Source organism: Acipenser ruthenus, chromosome 39 (assembly GCF_902713425.1).
Source record: "Acipenser ruthenus chromosome 39, fAciRut3.2 maternal haplotype, whole genome shotgun sequence".
In the NCBI taxonomy this organism is placed as follows: Eukaryota; Metazoa; Chordata; class Actinopteri; order Acipenseriformes; family Acipenseridae; genus Acipenser; species Acipenser ruthenus.
The window spans coordinates 5,320,195-5,341,058 of NC_081227.1; the positions used below are offsets into that span (position 1 = coordinate 5,320,195).

General features: G+C 40.5%; 1 protein-coding gene across 2 annotated transcripts; it reads right to left on the minus strand.

Annotated features, from left to right (window-relative positions):
* Window positions 1–8,036: 8,036 nt before the first annotated feature.
* LOC117966651 (G protein-activated inward rectifier potassium channel 4-like) lies at window positions 8,037–19,047 on the minus strand. Of its 2 annotated transcripts, XM_059009797.1 has the most exons (4): window positions 18,747–19,044; window positions 15,377–15,482; window positions 13,986–14,865; window positions 8,037–10,338 (listed from the first exon to the last, which is right to left on the minus strand). In XM_059009797.1, exons 2-4 carry the CDS (start codon window positions 15,437–15,439, stop codon window positions 9,980–9,982), a joined length of 1,302 nt encoding a protein of 433 aa, XP_058865780.1. In that variant the 5' UTR covers window positions 15,440–15,482; window positions 18,747–19,044; the 3' UTR covers window positions 8,037–9,979. The 2 variants fall into 2 exon arrangements, with proteins under 2 accessions (XP_058865780.1, XP_058865781.1); XM_059009798.1 differs by lacking the exon at window positions 15,377–15,482 and having other exon boundaries at window positions 18,747–19,047.
* Between the last annotated feature and the right edge of the window lie 1,817 nt (window positions 19,048–20,864).

A 20,864-nucleotide genomic window follows, 5' to 3' on the forward strand; every position in this document is an offset into this window, starting at 1 on the left:
CAACGAGGCAAATGCTCTCTCAAGCATGGTATTTCACAAGCAATCATTTTCTGTTTGATACCCAGAAGAATAACCTATGTGGGATGGATTTGGCATCCAATTATACAGCCTGCTTTCCAGCAGAAAACTCAGAAGTGTTGGAAAAAATGCATTAAACCTAATGGGGGATCATGTCGACACATAAGGAAAACTATTAATTCAGTAGTGTTGGGCTTACAAAGGACAATAGGAAAAACCTAAGCATCAGAAAACGCCATTTGGACTCATCCTGTGTTAGCACATCATTCTCCCCTACAGGTGCATCTAATTAAAAAGCAGAGACTCTAGAGCTTCACCTTATCAAATACACGAGAGGCACTTCACCCACCTGCTGAATGAACGAGAGAGAACTCTGTCAGTCTGCTTTCACAACTGCTCTCCAGTTTAATGCATTTAATTTTACAGACCTCACAAAGTCTGTCCAAGCGAACGTGATGAATGATTCTGTCAGCATGTGCTGTGAACCATGGCTGCTGTTCATTGTGCTTTCTCTCTCTGGTCTGCGTGTGTGAGTGTATGCGTGTGTGTAGTTTAAAACTAAAAGTTGCCCTTGTTTAACATTGGCAAAACCTGAAAGGTGTAAATGGTCAATTATTAACCCTTAGCTAGTGGTTGAAAAAAGGCATAGACTGTCACTTGCAGTGTAATGTTTTTGGTACTGGTAGACAGTGTATAGAAAACTTTGAGCCAGTGCACTCTTGCCAAGCCTTGTTTTAAGCCCTCTCGTTGCATGGTGGTGTTAGGCAGGCAGAGGTGTCAGCTCCACCCCATTAACATTCCTACACTTGTATTAGAATGTACTGATTAGGGGCTGGCTGTAATAGTCTCAGCCCTCCAAAGAGATCACCATTTAACAGTGACCAGATAGGAGGCTGTGGGAGAGAGCGGTGAATACAGAGAGATAAGCAGCAAGCCAGGGAATCTGCTTTCACTGCAGTTCCATGAGAAGGATGTGTTTTTCGGCTCTTATTTTAGTGATACACAGTAAACAGTGGCAGATCTTAATGCCGTCACCCTAAAACTGGTAAAGCCTGCATCTTTTTCTGCCTCACATGTTTAAAGCACCCCTATAGCCTAAATAGAGCTCTCGGGGGTAAAGTTTAACCTCCAGGTACATCTGGAACACCAGTGTGTAACCATTAACCTGTCCCCCCTGCAACAATCTGCTATCCCTTGTGGATGGAAGAAACACATCAGGAAGAAACTACCACGTAGAACAAAAGTAGTGTAGCCTGTCCTGCATCTACTAAGGGGATGTAAGAAATGGGGATTGAAATTACAATACTCTCAGAGAACGTAAAGAAAATTAACCTGTAACCTGATAAAGCAGAGCACATCAGTAGAAGACAATATACTGTATGTAGTAAATAAAGTCCACGCTACAGTGTTCTATTTTATTGTCGAACAGGACATGATTGTAAGTCACTGCAGCTTTAAGAGTTTAGAAGATATTTTTGTAGCAGACTTTGCAAAAAAAAAATACAAAAACAACATTTAGTCTTACTCAGGTCCCTCGGGTATTTCTGCATCGAAGCACTAGGACTTGAAAGAAAAGCAATTTACCTTATCTATATTGAATAATTTAATGAAGGTTTTCTCAGTGCTGTTTTTCAATTGAACCCATTTCTGGGATTTTCAGACAATACAGCAAACAATATACATACATATACATATATATATATATATATATATATATATATATATATATATATATATATAGTTACAATCAAACCACCGCAACTGTGATCTAACACAAGAAGACTATGAGAGAGAGAGAGAGAGAGAGAGAGAGAGAGAGAGAGAGAGAGAGAGAGAGAGAGAGAGAGAATAGAACAGAACCTTTGTGCTAATCCGCTAATAAAAGAGAAATCCAGACATGGATAAACAGCTGTATTAATCAACACATTTAGAATTGCTAGAGAATTGCTTCTTCCAACAAATATTGCAAATGAATAAACTGCATGCCTTTAATTCTCTCCACATTATTTACAGTGCATGCAGCCAGAGAATCACACATCTTATATTATATTGTACATGATGTAATGAACTTTGGAAAGCGCTGTATCCTACGGCTGCCACCAATATAAAAAAAACAACAACCTTTCCAGGAGGTGGCACTGAATAAAAAGGCTGCATCCATGGATTAGGAGAAAGGTAAGCTTGTTGAGTCTCCATGAATTTCCTCACAATGGGTCAGGCAGCTAAATACGTTTCAGTCAAAGACGTTTCTGCAGAAAGTTTGTGATTAGAAATAATGTTATAAAAAGGGTTTAAACCAAATAAATATATTTATATAAATAAATAACACCATTGTAATTGAACATCAAAAGCAAGGGAAAGTTCTCATTGGTAAAGTTGGCAGATATACTCTGAGCTGGAGAGACAGACAGCAACAGCTTGTCGTTGGAGAAACAGACGATTGCTTCAAGGAGGCTGCTGGAGTGCCCTTCGAATGAAAATAAAAGTGCTAAATGCCCTTGTAAATGATCAACATCACAGATATCGGTGAGTTAGAAAGAATTGGCTGTGGGGAAATACAAACACAAAAATTGGCTTTTAAAAGCTACACGACCAAATCTCCTTATTTCAGCATGTTATCCTAAGCGCTGATCCAATTTTTGTGATAAATTGGACCTGTACATTTCAGCAGCTCTCTCTCTCTATCTTGAGCCAGAAGGGAAGTTGTAGTATTAGATAGAGAAATAACTTTTCCCCAGAGAAATAAAGCTGCTTGCCTCTTAAATAGTTTCTGTTTCAGTTTAATCAAATCCGTCCCTGTCTCCCCGTTCAGAACAAGGCCACTGAAACATTGCCTGCTGTCAGTATTGCTGATGAAGTGCAGTGTATTTATTTTGTAATCTCATTTAAACAGGGTACATCGTACAAGAAGATAAACTGAATGCTGTTATATAAATGGGATTCGCTAAAAATGATTTTCTGCATCGCTTTCCTTCCTTTTTTTTTTTTTTTAGCCAACACAGATTCGTTTTTAACCTATATTGGAATTTCCCCAAGCACACCTGGGTTTGAGATCTTCAAACAGTGCCTTGGGATGAGTAACTCCCAACAAACTGACAAGATCTTCATATCATGTCAATAACCTAGATGGCACTCCCCAAAAATCTGTGCCTCTATCGCCAAACAAAAGAGCCTCTGCATTCGTGGATTTAGAGCTTGAAAACTCATCTCACTTACAGGGCACAGAGTCCGTAACGGCAGGGTACCACACAACACTGCCCGTTACACGACGCAATACCACTTAGACTTATATAGCGCTTTTCACGTAATGAAACATCTTCTAGGCTCTCTCCAAAGGCACACTTAATAGCAATAAAAATAAATGGAAATTTAGCATCATGAAATCTTCCGTATTCATTGTCAATACAATTCTGTCAGCCCCCTTCTCCTTCTAACATTACCTGAGTCTTCCCTGTCATGACTCAATACTATACGTGCTGTAAAACCTGCTCAGGGACGGGGAGCCGTCACTCACAATCATGTTGTGGGCAAGAAGCTTCTCCTCTCAGTATACAGGCTGCCACTCGGACATTCTATTGAAAATCAATATGAAATGTCTCTGTGGGAGCCTCTGATGCTTCATCTCCAACTGGTCTGCTTTTCTCTCTCTGGAAGTGGTCAGAACAGCAGAGCATAGAGAATTGAGGCCAGTAAGGACGGTTACGTTTTAGTATCACTACAGTTCTCCCAGAATGTTAACTGTTTCCCACCTGAATTCCCAATTCTTCCCATAACTTCAACGCTCTATCCGAATTCTAAGGTTGAAACTAAGTCAAGCGGACAGACACTGCAGGTTTTATTTTCAAAGCCTTGACTGCAGTCCTTAATTAGCTCCTAATTTTTGTTTCAATCAGCGTCCTCTCCTTCATAGTGTTACGATCAGAACTTTTCATTCATTCTGTCTGAGACCCAGATCACAAAGCTAGCCTAAACCAGAGGTTAACTGCGTTCCATTCCAGATTTAATAAATGTCATTTATTAACGTAATATTTTGGATCTGTGATCAATGTATTACCCCTATTACTATTCCCCACATTTTGATGTGTCTCTGATGCAACGCTGCTGCATAAACTGAGCTTGCTGTTCTTGTCGCTCCATGTGCTTCCCCTTGTGTGTTTCAGATTCGGTGAGATTGATGTGCTTGATCCCAGCCCCCTGCAGTCTAATATGTGGGGTGTGTCCTGCTGGAGTTTTAAAAGCTTGAGGAGATCAGTGGTGAGCAGGGACAGACATTCATTAAAAGATTAGACACCCGAGGGAGAGGAGATGTCTCCTGGCTGCTGGAAGAGAAATGCATTTTCACAGCTTTCTGAGGTCAGCTTTTAGGCAGGTTTCTTATGCTGTGCTTCTGCTGAACTGTAGAAGAAGGGAGTAATCTCAACTTCAACTGAACTATAAATGAATACATTGAGTGTAGTTTGTCTCTTACTGTTCCCAGGGGATGTGACATCTGTGTGCAGTAGGGATAGCCCCGCATACACCAGTCGAAGAGAAAAGTAACAGTCGACCTCAGAAACTGGTAGTTGACTGATCTCAGGCCATGTGACTGAAGCAATCGTGAAGCATGCGCTTGCAATCTGTAAAGGTCCAAGTAGAGTCCCTTGTGGTACCCCACTAAGTATACCTCCCCCAATCTGATTTTACACCTCTCACAATTCCTCTGCTTTTTGTTTTTTAATCAGTTCTGTATCCATTTGCATGTGCTCCCCTGTATCCCTGCTCATTTTAATGTACTGCTTGTTAAACTTGGTGTGACTGTAGGGCATATCAGCTTCAACCTCTGTCTCGAGCTCCTGCCTGTCTCTCAACAGCGATTGCATGCAGATATGGGGGCAGCGGTGGGATCGAGACGGAGGTTGAAGGTTTTATTTACACATCTGGCCGTCGGTGATTTGGGCTCCCGGTTCTCCTTCACGGCGATCAGAGGATTTCAGCAAGATATTTCGGTCTCTATGTCCAGACAGCGTGGGTGATCTTCAGTCTGTCGGCTTATGGCGTTGCTGCTGCCCTGAGGCGAATAAACGAGACCTTTTTATACCTGAAGCCCTGCTGGAACACACTTATCTGCTGATTAGGATTCCACACCTGGGAATCACAAACGCTCTCCCAGGAGCGTCAGGTACTTCATTAATTACAATACATTTACACAATATTTACACACAAAAACCCCTCTCCATGTGCAGGGCTCCTGCCTTGTCACACTTGTCCTGCATGTCTTGCATTATAATTTTAAATCTGTTCCATTGAACTTCAGCCGTCACATCCTCCAATTCCCTGCCCAGTCTGTTTCTCTCAGATCCTGCCTCAATCCCTTCAAAGGGAGCCTTTCTGAAATGATACACTTTAGTTTGTGCAGCCTGTAACCATGTTGTGATCACTTGATGCCTGTGGCTCTACTGCTTTTATATTTCACAGTTGTTTGTGAACAACAGATCTAAAATTGCTCTGTCCCTTGTTGTGTTTTTGACACACCGGGCCAGGAAGCAATAACCAGTTAAGTTTCTACGTTACCACATTCTACTAAATGATCCCAGTTTATATTGGGGAGATTGAAATCACCAATGAATGATTACAGTATTCTTGCAACTAGATGCATTTCTTATTGCTTCATATAATAATTTGCTATCATTTCTATTCTGTAACATACCCAAATAGAAAAACACTTTTGTGCTTTAACCTAACAGCTCTACCCAGATTGACTCGCTGTGGTTTGTAGTTTGTAGGTTTGTAGAGATAAGTCAATGCTTTTTACTTTTAGGCCATCCCTAACATCTAGAGCTACACCTCCTCTCCTATCTAGTCTATCTTTTTGGAATAGTTTATCATTCCCTGTATGTGGAATTCATCTCCGTCTTCAGGATTAACCGAGTTTCTGTGATTAATTGATTGTGTGAATAATTAATAATTGCATGGATAAGGCTTATTTTTATCACACCTTCAAGAAACTATTCTGCTCTTTCATAAGCCATTGAGGCATAACTAGATCAACAGCTGAGACCACAGGTTACCATGGAAACTAATAAGGCTGATTGGGGGTATAGGCCGAGGTTGCCTGGTTACATAACAACATTAACCACTAGGACATGTTTATTAGCAGAAAGTAACAAAAAAAAAACAACAATCTGGTTTAAATTAATAAAGTCCTTTTTTATTACTGGGAAGCTGGGAATTCGTTTCCAGCTGGTCTCGGCGATTAAGGGATTAAAAACCAAGGTGCTTTGAGCTGCTTAAAAAAAAAAAAACAAACAAACAAAAAAAAAAAAACCTATAAACCTTTTGATTACTGGCCTACAGATCTCTCTGACTTTTGAGAATTGACAGACTTTGAACTTAATAAATAAAAAAAAAAGATATACCTTTTGGAACCATTAAAGTGTGGTTTAACGCCCAGGCATTTAAAAGGAAAATGTTTGAAATGTGTTTGTGTTATTAAATGATTTGTTGATCTTTAATGTGAAAAAATATAGCCTAGGCTCTATGGGGTTTCAGAATGGCTCATTCAGTCAAAGCGCTGCCACGGGGAGCGCAGGATGAGTCACACAGCTTGGACAGCACTAGTTTGCATCCAAGCTGTGCAAAGAGGCCGAACTTTGTTGGAGACTCCGAGGGGGGCGTCACATTGGCTCTGACGCTCCCGGGTGAGGGATGGGAAACCGGTAGGGATTGCTTCTCCTCATCGCGCAACAGCAAACCCTGCTGGGCAGACAGCGAGCACGTTCAGAGTGGATAAGAGGCAGGGCTGATCTCTCTCTTCCAGGATCGGTAGCCCGCCCACCTCTGCTCTGGATTGCTCGGCGTAAAAGCGATTCTGGCTTTAGGCTTGTGAGTTCACAGGATGCTCACACGCCCTCAGAACGTCCATGCTATGTTGGGACTTGCTGTGGTGAGGAGAAGAAACATAATTGGACATTTCAAATTGGGGGGGAAATAAATAATAATTGGTTACTCTAGATTAAAAATAAATAAATAAATAAACACAAATGTATAGCCTACTGTCACAATACCTCACTTGCACTGATGTCTTTCCCACAGGGCGCTCTTTTAAAATGTCCCTGGGTTTATATGGTACACAGCCCCACTGAGTTCACTTTTTCCTTTCCCCCTGTCACTGTTTGTCGGGACACTGCTTGCTCTTGACCTCACACACATATCAGGAGTCCCACAAAGAAGTTGACTCTTCCAAGCTCAAAGTCAAGATCCTGGGCTATGCTTCTCCCACTAGCTCCACAGTAAATACATCATTCCAGAACTTACACTCACACACACACACACACACACACACACACACACACACTCTCAAACCACTACATTAAAAACAGTCTAATACAAAATGTAACAAAACAGAAATTTAAAAAAATACACACACACACACACAAATTAACAATTAAGTCATTAAATAAAATAAAAAAATACAAGATTTTATGTTTTATTTTTGTTGTAAAAGTTTGAAAAACTAAGATAAAAAGCCAGTTTGTAAAAATAGAAGAACTGAAAGTCTAAAACAAACATGAATAAAACAGTGCTGTTGCCGTGCCCACTGAGTGTAACCTGTGGTAATGATTGCAAGGCTGGATTCTGAAAAGGGATTTCATTGTGTCTCCTGAATAATGGAACACGGGGGCTTTGATCAGAGTTCAGCAGGGTGTAGGGTTCTATTTAAGAAACCAAAGGGGGGTTTATCAGAGCAGAAAAAAATAGGAGATGCTTTTAGTGTTTGAATGTATAATCGATGATCAAATGGCTTCCCCAATGTAATACCCCAATGTTCTTTTCTCAAGTATTCTCATTATATTTCTAAAGGTTAAATGCATTTTTATATTAATTCATTTTGCATGCATGTTTTATTCATCCCCCCATTAAAACCACTTAAAAGTCATTTTGTACCGTATTGAATTCTCTGGTTCTCAGAACCCCAGTGCGTTCAAATCAAATGAATCTCACACACACGCACAGAGACACATTTTAAATGACCATTTTTATTTCTAATTTTCAGTGCAGTACAGATCATGCAGGACAGAGTGGCTGTACGGACAGACAGAAGAGCATGTTGTGTTGTACAGCTTCTAGTATGAAGGAAATACCCTGGATGCTTTGCAGTGCATTATATAAATCTTTAAAACAGAACATCTCTGTGTGGTCTGTTACATCTATCGCTGGCGCTTTGTGGAAGCAATGTAACTAGAGAAAAAAAAAAATGGGCAGTGTGTGTCATTGCGAAAATGTGTCTGGAGACAAAAGGAAAAAGGGAACAAAACTGAAATGCTTCAAATGGTTGCCTCAACTCAAATAAATCAGACATGAATCAATGCCTCTTGTTTCCAGGTTAGCTCTGTTTAAATGGACTTTACTGATTTCACTGCAGTGCTGCATATTCGATTTACTGCCTTTTACATTTCCAGTCCTGACTTCTGCATACATATTGAATTTTGTTGGCTCTCAGATCCCCAGTCCTGACACTCTACAGTACTGTATTCGCTGGCTCTCAGATCCACAGCACTTTCTCTACAGTACTGTATTCTCTGGCTCTCAGATCCACAGCACTTTCTCTACAATACTATATTCGCTGGCTCTCAGATCCACAGCACTTTCTCTACAGTATTATATTCTCTGGCTCTCAGATCCACAGCACTTTCTCTACAATACTATATTCGCTGGCTCTCAGATCCACAGCACTTTCTCTACAGTACTGTATTCTCTGGCTCTCAGATCCACAGCACTTTCTCTACAGTACTGTATTCTCTGGCTCTCAGATCCACAGCACTTTCTCTACAATACTATATTCGCTGGCTCTCAGATCCACAGCACTTTCTCTACAATACTATATTCGCTGGCTCTCAGATCCACAGCACTTTCTCTACAGTACTGTATTCTCTGGCTCTCAGATCCACAGCACTTTCTCTACAGTATTATATTCTCTGGCTCTCAGATCCACAGCACTTTCTCTACAATACTATATTCGCTGGCTCTCAGATCCACAGCACTTTCTCTACAGTACTGTATTCTCTGGCTCTCAGATCCACAGCACTGAGTTCTCTGCAGTGAACAGGATTGAAGCAAGCCTGCATGATTTAACCTGCACTGCAAGCAATAGTGCTTTTGCTTGGTGAGTCTCTGTTGACTTACCCATGAGGGATTAAAATACAGTACAATATACATCTATCGTATCAAGGCAGCTCTTGCCTAGCTTCCCACAGAATTATAAACAGCAGTAAGTATGATAAATGATCATTTCAAGGCGTGAGAAACAGCCTGTAATATGTATGTTACATTACAAAGCACAGAACAAAAGAGTAGCCAGTTTGATGTAAACTTTTCAGGCTGTTGGCATGAATAATAAATTAAACAAAAACTGGAGTCATTCTGACCCTACCATGGATCAGTAAGTTCCATCCACTTAATCACAGAGACAGACGGCCTGAATTCTCAGGCACCACAGATGAGTCATTCAGTCCCCACTAGTGCACTAACATCTTGGCCATTTGATAGTCGCACACTGTACAAATTGGTTATAAACTTTTAAACACATGTACATGTTTGTCAGCTCAAATAAAAACACACTTCATTCGTTTTTATCCTTCTGAGTTCCTGTAACTGCCTTGAGTACAGTATATATATTTTTTAGGGTAACCAGAAATTGCTTTCAAGCAACATTTTATTTAGATGTTTTGGTTTTATTTGAATGCAGCATTCCCTGTGAGTTAGTTTCATGCTGCTCTGACAAGATACTTGACTTCGGAGGAACAAAGCCATAAACAAATGCTTAGTATTGGAAAAAGACCACCCTGTACGATCACCCTGTAAGCCTAGGGTTGGAGGCAACTAAAATGAAATACATTTCTTAATTCTATTTAAAATATATGGCAAACTATATTTTGTGAAGCAGTACATTTGTATTATGATGCGACAAGAGGAGAGGCCTGTTTTAAAAGAATATATTTTCAGCCTCTGTTGTTTCCGTGGCGACCCCCGCTGTGGCGGCTGATCCGTTACTCTCTCCGGCCTCCCTCTCTTCATCCTCTTCCTTTTCTCTGAGCACCATGGGGGGGTCTAGTGGACAGGGTGGTGGGGCCGTGGGGGAAAGCTTTGACAGGAACTGGCCCCGGGTGGCAGTGCCCGCCAGCTCCCTGGCACTATAGGAGGGCGTGTGCGTCTCATAGATGTCATGGAAGTTGTTGTAGTCGACCTCGTAGAATCCCTTCTCCAGAGAGAGCACCGGGGTGAAGCGATACCCCCACAGCACCTCGGTGTGCAGATAGGAACTGCGAGCTTGGCATGTCATCCCTGTGGAGGAGAGGGAAAAAATAGGAGGGCGTCAGGGGCAGTGGGGTAGTCCTGAATCTGAAGGTACCAAAATAATTATTACATCAATTCCCATTCTATTTGTAAACTGAACATCTAGTAACATATATAAATAGGTCAGGCATGCATCTAATTTCTACAAATATTTCCACAAAGTGTCTTTCTCCATCTTGTCAGACTGCTTTAATTTACGTGGCTGTGTGTGTCAGTTGCAGAACAACGGTGTCTAAGACTAAGTCTAAGTTTTGGCATAGCTGAGAGGATTCCACATGGAAGAGCTTTATTTGTGTTTGTGTCTACAGTCATAGTCGATGCGCTGTTGCTGTCGTCTTCGTCAGCATTTTTAGCCTTCTTAAAGAAGTAGTTTGCAATAGAAGTTCCTAATGTTCTTTTCATTCTATCAAGAGGACTGCTGACTCACTGAATCAGACAGTTGTGCAGGAGATGTGAGATGTAACTCAGCTAGCCTGTAATGCGAATTCTCGATTATACCACTGCTGCCTATAGAATATAGTACCAGCACGGTGTTCTGGCTCATTCCGGCTTGACTATGTGACATGTATAAGGCGTGCATTCATGCATGAATTAACACTTCTCACAACCCCCTGGGGGTTGAGTAAGAGGATATGAATTAGTGAAGAATGAACTGTGAATTCATTAGTAACGGATGGAGGGAGAAGGGGAACTTCAATGCTTTTAAATCATGATGAATAAACAGGTCTGAATTCAAAATGAAATACTTCAGACCTCAGAGGAAGTCGATACCTGTGGTATTCAGACAGAATTATTCAGACATTATTTTATCAAAACACCTGCAGTCTCCATATCCGCTTTCACAGCAATGATTGACATCTAAACGACACACAGGGGAATCGCTCACTCAGCAATGAAAAATGTCATTCTATAAAGGGTTATTAAGAACTAGTCTTGCTGGCGAAAATAACAGTGGTTTACTAAAGACTTTTTAATGCATAAAAACTGTGGAATAACCAAAAATGGTCTGTCTGCAAGGCGTGAAATTAGTAGGCACTGAGAGAGGAAAAAAAAAAAACATTTGGCACTGTACCTTATGCATTTAGTGTTGTCACTGTCTATGAAAAAAATATATAATAAAACTTCTCTATGAAATATCCCTGGTATACTGCAGTCAGCTTTTATCATCTCTAGCACTTCCACTCTGCATCTTAATGAGGATTACATTCAGTGCTTCTTTCTGTACAGCCCCATGCTGTCACCCTCTACCCTTTTAGAAACATTGCTCAGCATTGGATACATTTCTTCTCCCAATAGCTATGGATCCCAAGTGTGGACCAACATTCTTGTTCTCCCGTCAAAGTACCTTCCAAGGATCATCTGTAAACCTGATTTGACTCAATAGTTCTTTAAGTCTGATTCCCGAGCCCATGCTTCGCTCCCTCGGCTCAAGCAATTGTTCTCAATTAATGAACACAGATCAGCTGCTGCCTCAGTCCCTTGTGGATAGCTTCGTAACTGTCAAATCAAACTAACCTTTCCAAAGAGCAAGAGAGACACTCACCTTCCAAAAAATAAAAAAAATATGCACTATATTCGCTGCATTACTGCTGCAACAGTAGCAAATACCCCAACTAGTTTTTGGAGCACTATTGCAGTATAATATATAGCAGACCCTGATATTAATGGGATACAGACATCTGAAATGCCTTTCGTTCGGATGGCTTGCATCAAATGACAATGACGTGGCATCAAAATGATCTTAACGATATATAAAATATATAGTATGGGGAGCTGTGTAGGATCAGGCTAATTTTCCCCGACACAAGGTCAGAGTGTCTAGTCTTGTGGAGTAGATATAAACTTGTACAGTACAGCACCCTTATATGTGATTCTATGTACTGGTAAGTACAGCAATTTGATTCTCAGTTATAGTTAATAATAGTATCTGTCCCCCAAGATCCCGGCTAATTCTCTATGATTTCAGGGTACCTTGAATTGCAGTGCATCCCTCCTGTACAGATTTCCTCAATAATGAATAACATAACAGCTGAGGACTGCAGAAAGAAGTGAAGTGTTTCATGTTTACACTAGTCAACCGTAGTGTAATGCAATTTCACAGCGCGATTCTATTTCCCTCGTAAGAAGCAGGGGTCAGTTCTGAAAGCTTGGGGTAGCATGAGTATTCTGAAGCGCAGCGCAAGCTTTATGAAATCAGTGCCTCTGTAGATGAGAGTGTGACAACGCAAGCTGAAACAGAATTACGCAGGACAGACAGTCCCTTTGAGTCGGTATTTCCCCAGAGAAAGAAGAGACTGCCTGGAAACATGGAAGTAATCGCTCCTTTGCTGCAGTCGCATACAGTAGGCATTTGAAATTCTCAAATTAAATTGCTGTACATTATGGTTATTTCTTATAGTCCCAAAGGGCTCTATTCAAAAGATACTCAAAAATGGAACAAACGGTACGTGCTTTTAACATTGCATGAAAGCACAGAAGAATTTGATATGGATAATCTATAAGTTCCTTTGTGGGTTTACAAAGTGTTCCTTTTGAAAAGGGAATTAAGGAAGCACTGTGGTTCAAGCATGGTTTGGAGTCCTGTCATTCTCTAGTAGAGAAATACAAGCAAATGAATTGGTTGAAAAGCTTTATGCATGATCGTGATATTAATGCTGTGTGCTGTACTATCGTTGTATTGAGAAAACCTTCTTCTGTACACATGTCTGTGACAACAGGGTTAATAAACAGAGCGTGGGACTCTACTGACCTTGAACTTGAGCAACACATAAAGAGATTAAATAACACATTAGCATGTCAATTTGTTTAATGTTTGTTTATCCAGAAACACTCAATAGCAGTACCTGCATATTTAGTATTACTAAAAGAATTCTACAGAAAACACGTTGGCCAGTCTTTCTCAGTGTCTTAGGAGTGAGATGTAGGAATACTCCATCAAAATGGATGCCAAAAAGGTTGCTAAAATGAGTGTATCTCGCTCCAAATGACGGAGATTTGACAGGTCTCTATTAAGGAAATAAACCTTCCCCATATTTTAGGAGTTTTAAATCCCTCAATGGACCCAGAACTGTGTTCTTGAATTGCAGCAAAGCAACCATAACGACCGCACTGGAGATGAATTAAAAAAAAAAACTGTGAAAAAGCAATTAAGCTTGGTGGAGTTTAGACTGGAAATGTATTCTTAATCTCAAAGCCTCTCTTTAATAAATACACGCATTTCCAAGTCAATACCCAATATAGCCAGCCCCAAATTACTTTATCACAGGCTTGAGATCAGTGGGTTAACCTGACGACCCCTAATTGATAACTTCTTAACTTGGTGGGTTTTAAAGACCTGTTCACTAGTGGTCTGCAGCACTAATTACAAATGCAATATCAGCTTAACAGTTACGTTAAAATGTTCTTCACCGCATTGGTGAAGAAAAAGTAATCGTCATTGTTAATATTTTGCGCACCCTTTTACAAACTTTAGAATAAACTGTGTTTTATACAAGGCTGCACTATACTGAGGTCATAGCTGATGGTTGCTAATGTTTTTGAGGATTAGCTTCCAGTATCCTTCGCAGGCTTCAAGCAATAGCTTTTGCATTCAAGGGAAGATTTACTGAACGATTTATCAGCTTTCAGAACTTTACCTGTGGCCTCCACCATGCCTTCCAGGATGACGACGATCTCAAACTCCTCCTTCTCCATCTGGGCCCGGGACAGCTCCCAGAATGGGCTCTTCTCGTTGATCTCGTGGGAGATGATGAGAGGAGACACCAGGAAGAGCCTGTCGTCGCCCGTGTCGAAGCCCACGTTGATGTCTGTCTGGTTCAGTGGGATGAACTCCCCTTCCTTGGTCTGCTTGGACCTGATCAGCTTGGCCCGGATGGAAGCCTCCACGATGTGAGAGCTACGCAGGTCCCCCACCCTGAACATCAGGCAGAGCTTGTCGTCGCGGAGAGAGATGACCGCCTTGTGGGAGAACATGAGGGTCTCTGCCCTCTTCTTGGGCTGTGAGATCTTCACAAACATGCAGCCCACCATCAGGGCGTTGACGATGGAGCCCAGGATGGCCTGGACCAACAGGAGAATGATCCCCTCCGGGCAGTGCTCGGTGATGACCCTGTAGCCATATCCAATGGTAGTCTCCGTCTCTATGGAGAAGAGGAAAGCAGACACAAAGCTGTTGAGGTTCTCCACGCACGGTGTCCAGTCACTCTCCTCCAGGTGCTCTAGGTCACCTCGGATGTACGCGATAAGCCACCAGATGAGCCCAAAGAAGAGCCAGGTGATGCAGTAGACCAGGGTGAAAATGAGCAGGCTGAAGCTCCACTTGAGGTCCACCAGGGTCGTGAAGAGGTCGCTCAGGTAGCGGTAGGTCTCGTGGACGTTGCCGTGGTGCACGTTGCACTTGCCGTCCTTCTGGACGTAGCGCTGCCGTGGCTTTTTGGGCGGTTCGGCTAACATTCGGGTTCTGTCGGTGGAGATGTGGGCTAGATCTTCACGGGCCTGCTTGGGGATCTTCTTCATCTGTTGAGTGGAAACAGAAAACTTCAAAGCCAATCTCTGTCCTGGTTTGGTTAGAACAAAACCTAGACAGGGCTATCTTGCTGCCCCTTGATATACACCTGCACTAAGCTTGTCTGTCTAATAATCTGTGATTTGCTTGGAGATTATAATAAATGTCTAAAGGTTTGATCTACTGAGATGCAATATCTTATTTTTATGGAGGTCCTGCACATGGACACCAAGGTTGGAATAACAAACCTTCAGCTGCTCTCCAAAATATAGTATCATTATACTACATCTTTTGCATCCACAAAGCAGACCTTTTCAGGAACTCTCAGCAGACTATGCAAGCTACAATCAATCACTTTCTACAGCAAGAACTTTAGAAGATTGTCATCAATGGGCACTGCCCTAAATGATTAGCTTATTAGCTTTTAGGCCAATTGTTTTGTTCTATAAAGAACAGCTGATGCTCCCAATCAAGAACTGACATGACCCAACTTTCCCCTTGAGGAAGGAGTGAATGGTTCACCTCTCTGGGCGTAACCCCTATCTCCATGTCCTGGTTCATATGAACCCACGAATCTCCTGCCATCCTGCCCAGAGGGCTGGGTGCAGCTTCAGCTGGAGCCTGAAACCTGGGAAGACCAGCATTAATTAGTTACAAACAGCTTCGGCAATGCCTCAACCACACATTCTGGACTGCGCACAGGAAACTAAGCGCCATATTTTCAAAGCGTTTCCTGCATTCTTTATTCAACTCCCTAGTCTTTGAAAGGACAGAAAATCATCACACAATGAGAAAAACACTTTGAAAGGGCTGAAGAGAACTTGGATTATGTTATTTAATTGTTTGGTTCTGACTTTGTAAAACAGTTCATTAAAGACTGGGGAAAACGCTTTGAAAATACTTCAAGTGGGGTGCTTTTACCTACAACACTGCAAGTGAATGGGGAGAGGAAACCAAATGCATCTATCCAACTTGTAGTGTTGTGGGATAACATAGAAAAGAGATGACAGTGGAAAGAGGTACTTGGAATAATGCAATGCTAATACGAGGTAATCAACCTTGAAAGATGATTAAATAAAAAATATTTCCATTTGCCCTGAAAAAGAGCTAATTTATTTATTTTCTTTGACATGCAGGCAGTTCGCTTCAGCAGTTCCCAATTTTCCTACAGTTGTATTCCTTAGCATCATCTCTTTTTCATTGGAAATTTGTTTTGCATCTGTTTATTGACTGTCTTGCAGCCAAAGCATTTTATTTCCAGCTCCCAAAACTGCAAATTAAATCCAAGCTAAATGAACAATAAGACCCAGTGGAGCAGACGCTACCATCAGGCAACATCTGGCTGAGGGAGTTCAAGTCCCAAGGTAAGGCAGAGTGTTGATTGTACTGAGCAGGGCAAAGCAATTCTGTAGAGCCTGCTTCTGAACATTGGTGGGGGCTGCAGTTTTATATTTAGGCACTTTACATTAACTACCTCTAATTACTGTGTATTTACATAGTAGTTACTTAGAAAATTTGTGTATACTTGCACCTAATTACAATGTTATTATGCATAGTTACAATGTACTTAATATGTACGTCTTTTTGCATGATATAACCATAACCCTAACCTTTACCTAACTCTTTTCTGATGCAATTGTGGACTTATATTTATCATGCAAAATTATATATATATATATATATATATATATATATATATATATATATATATATATATATATATATATATATATATATATATTAACTTGAACTTTATAGAGCAGCCTTTGCATGTATTGTATTGTATTGTATTGTATTGTATTGTATTGTATTGTAAGACCCATAAGCTATTTCAGCTAAAACTTCATTAGTGTTATTAAAGCCAAGTTGCAAAAATCTAATGAGCTGCCAAAATCTCTTTTTGAGTCCTCTGCTGTTGCTTGATATATAAGATAAAATATGACGATCTTGCTGTGCTAAAAATGCAGTGTTTATCTTTCAGCTGTGCGATACATGAGACGTTTGACATGTCCTGCATTGTAATACTTTGATAGCGTGAAGGATGCACTTACAACACTTCTCGTTCAAAAACAAACGTGGCATTAAAAACTGGACAGTTCTTCTTGAGCGACACCATCCTAATTCTAATTCTGGTGCTGTGGCTGAGTAGCTGATATTGGTGCCACTGATAAGCAATGTTAAACCAATTATTAACACAGTTAATAAAACGAGAACAAATAAATACAGAATTTTGTCCGTAAACATGCTTACCTATAATTTCACTTTACTGTATTACACTTCACTATGCTTTTACCATGGTACGCTGCAGTAAATGCTAATAAAGGGAATCCAGCTTGACTGTGCTTGAGTAAAGAGTGCTGCTGGCTTTACTGATTCCTGTTTCAGAGAATATATTAAAAAAATAAAGACAAGGGCAAGGGGAGTGGTGCCGATAGAGCTAATGAGAGGCAGGGAGATTCCTTTTAAAAGCCTCACAGGGACACTTTTAAAGGACCCTCTCTGATTGCAGCCTCTCCGTTAAGGTCTAAGCCTGGGAACCCTTTTAGCCCTCGTTCCTTTCGCCTGAGCGAATAGCCAGAGTTAAAACCTGCAGCTCAATAATGCAGGTACTTGGAAGGCCCCCTGAGGCAGAGATGACCAATGGCTGAACTGGATGGATTTTTACAGCTCCACTGGGTGAAAAGCAAAGTTATTTATTAAAGACGGCAATAGGACTAGGAGCACACCTTGAGGCTCTGTGCTTCATGAACACCAATGTCAAAAACCTCTTTAATGGAAACCTAATGGCACTTGACAGCAACTTTAACTGCGGTTAAAAAGACATTTTCCAAGCACTGATTAGCACTAGTACCGTTTCACTCCTCTCATAATTATTGTGTAGTGGAAGGTTTTTTTGTGTGTGTGTTTTAAGCTTGTCTTTGTTTCATTTAGGTAAGACCCGCTTTTCTCCCTGGTTCATATAACTCTGCTTTGTGCTTGTGGAGCAGAGGGGCTCTCTGATATTCCCTTGAAACATCCCTTTGCTCTGTGGTGCAGGAGCAGAAGAGGCTCTTACACTCACTCAACAGCCTCCCTCTGCTTTGTGCTGCTGGACACCGTCCCTTTGAAAATGTCAATGATGAAAATGTAAACAGGCCTTTTGAATTCTGTGTATCGACCTTGTGGAGCTATGTTCCAATCTCCCTTCAGTCAGCATTTTGAATAACTATATGGAAGACATCGATCATCCAAACTTAATTAGCTGCTCCTATTGTAAAATAGGATTTTAAGTATTTATAAGTACTGTATTAGCAGTTTACTAAACTGTATGCATTAAGTGTTTTGTATGGATGAATAAACTTGTATATTATTACCTCACAAGTTTAAATGTGTGATCTCAATTAAATAAACACTAATAGTACAAAAAGATTCAATTTCTTTGTTAAAGAATCCTCCTTCACCAAATACAATTCGAACTCTTGCATTCACAGTGCATTCTATTTGCAGTATCCGTGTGAGTTTGTTATCCTTATCGGATACGTTTTAGAGTTTTGGATTCAAAGTGAATTCTTTTTGCATTAATTTTTCAGAACGACAGTGATGGACTTTTTTTTTTTTAATCTTCTAGTGTGAAATCTGCACAGATTTCTTAACGGAAAACAAAAATTACAAACAACTCTGAAGGTTAATTTAGGGAGCTTCAGTTTCTTACTGTTCTTTTCCTGCAAACTGCACCCTGGAAAATTGTATCGGAAAAGTATTGTCAGCAACATCCCTTAGATGTTAAACACAGGGTTTTTAAATCATGGAATTTGTTATTTGTCATAGACTGCAGTGAAGATATCTCAGTACACTAAAACAATCTATTGCAGTTCCCTCAACTCAAATTCAGTAACAAGCTGCTAGGACTTACCTTGAGTTTCCAGTTGCCTCCGGACACCCTGCAGGTCATGGTGAAGACTGAACCCCAGTTTGCGTTATCCTGCCTGGACTGTTGATGGTGTGCATCCTCCTTGCTCTATGAATCTCCTACCACATTATCAGGGCTCTGTGCTTCTCTCTCTTTCCCCCTCTCTCTCTCTGATCCCGTCCATGTGTGTGTGTGTGTGTCAGGGATGCTGTGTGGCTGCACGGAGAGCACATACTAAAAACAGTGGTGAAGGGAGGAGAGGCAAAGAGAGGTTCTATTTATTAATCAGGGTTCTGACTTTAGAGTTATACTTTATAAAGCTTGATCTCTGCCTCCTATATGGAATTTTTCAAATTAGGATTTTACTTGAAAATAGTGTAAAACAATGGAATTGTTAACCTGACAAATCCATTCATTAATGTTGCGTAGCTATTATAGATCAAGGACTACACATAATCAATGGTCAGAATGAAGGTCATTTCTTTTTTGAAAAGTGTATAGGTACTGTATATTACAATGTAAAGATTTTGAATTTAGGAGCATGATAAAACAGAACCAGATTGCACCCTGTTCTGTTTTTTATCTGCAGAAATAAAGCCTGTTTATACATTTTTATTTCATTTAAAATAAAACCATTTGCAATGAAAAAACATATAGATTTATTCAATCAATATATACAATAGCCTTCACTAGATTACCTAGCTGCAAAGGAGATAGGGCAGCAGTGTGGAGTAGTGGTTAGGGCTCTTGACTCTTGACCGGAGGGTTGTGGGTTAAATCCCCAGTGGGGGACACTGCTGTTGTACCCTTGAGCAAGGTACTTTACCTAGATTGCTCCAGTAAAAACCCAACTGTATAAATGGGTAATTGTATGTAAAAATAATGTGATATCTGTATAATGTGAAATAATGTATAATGTGATATCTTGTAACAATTGTAAGTCGCCCTGGATAAGGGCGTCTGCTAAGAAATAAATAATAATAATAAAATAATGATGGATAATTAGGTCCCCATAAACTTGATTCTAAGAATCTCAGAAAGGTTATCAAGATATAGCCAAAAAATGTAAGTACAAATGGACGCACAGATGCATCGTGACTTCAGTTGTAAAAAATAATAATGTCACACAGACCTGGTTTTGGTTACCCTCATGCGCTTGTGTTAATGATTCTACATTTATTTCTTAGTTTTCTTTGGTCCCTTTTCTGATTAAATAGAAGAGGGCTGAGATCTTGCCTGCTGTGCTTTCTCAAGATGTGAGTTTCTGTTTCCTTGAGCAGGCTCATCTGTCAAGACCGACCCCCTTGTTAATGCAAATGGCATTTTAATGAACTCAGATGTAATAAATGATCCATCGTTATAAATGGCCAGACTGGAAAGCTTTTCAGAATTGCTGACGAGAGGTTTCAAAACTTTTTTTTCTTTAAGGGAGGTGGTCATTCTGAACAGAGAGAGAATCTCCCACTAAAACGGATTAAAAGACAAATTGCACAAAGGCAAACAGCATTCCACTGAAGAGAAATGTGCATGGCCTGCATCTATCACAAGACCTGTCTCGCACTAGGGAAAGACTACTTTCGTACATTTCCTAAAAATGCTGTAAAGAAAATAGTTTCAAGGGTTTTATGGGGCAGCCTTTGTGGACCTCCCATTTTGAGAACCACTGATGTAAGCCTTTACAAAAATAATCTATTTTTGTAACATTCAGCACTATGTTACCTTAAAGCCAATACACTACTTGTACATTTACAAATTGTGTGTAAAGGACATCTTGAGGACAATTCGGGGTATTGCACAAATTTTATGATCTTTTGCCTTTGCCCTTGCATATACTTTAAAACAGGGCTCTTTGTGGCACCTGGCTTCTGCTCATATCAGCAGCCAAGCAAAGCCCAATGGTAACTTTTTACAAGGGTTTCCAAACGTTCACTCTATTTATTCTCATTAGTGTGGTGGCATCTGTCTCATAGTAATTTAATAATACCGTTCTCGCTACCTATATAAAGTGCCATCATCATGTTTTTAAATCACATGGTTTCAAAGCTCTTTGAATGTACAGTCGTGTGAAAATGTATTAGAGCACCTCAAGATTGGTCGTTTAGATCCTTATATCCCCACTTG

Excerpts from the sequence above, each read along its gene's own strand:
- LOC117966651 (XM_059009797.1), bottom strand. The coding sequence starts at position 15,439 with ATGGCAGGAGATTCGTGGGTTCATATGAACCAGGACATGGAGATAGGG. Across the intron at positions 14,866-15,376 it reads TAGGGGTTACGCCCAGAGAG|ATGAAGAAGATCCCCAAGCA; the intron begins GTGAACCATTCA and ends TCCACTCAACAG. Across the intron at positions 10,339-13,985 it reads AGGCATGGTGGAGGCCACAG|GGATGACATGCCAAGCTCGC; the intron begins GTAAAGTTCTGA and ends TCTCCTCCACAG.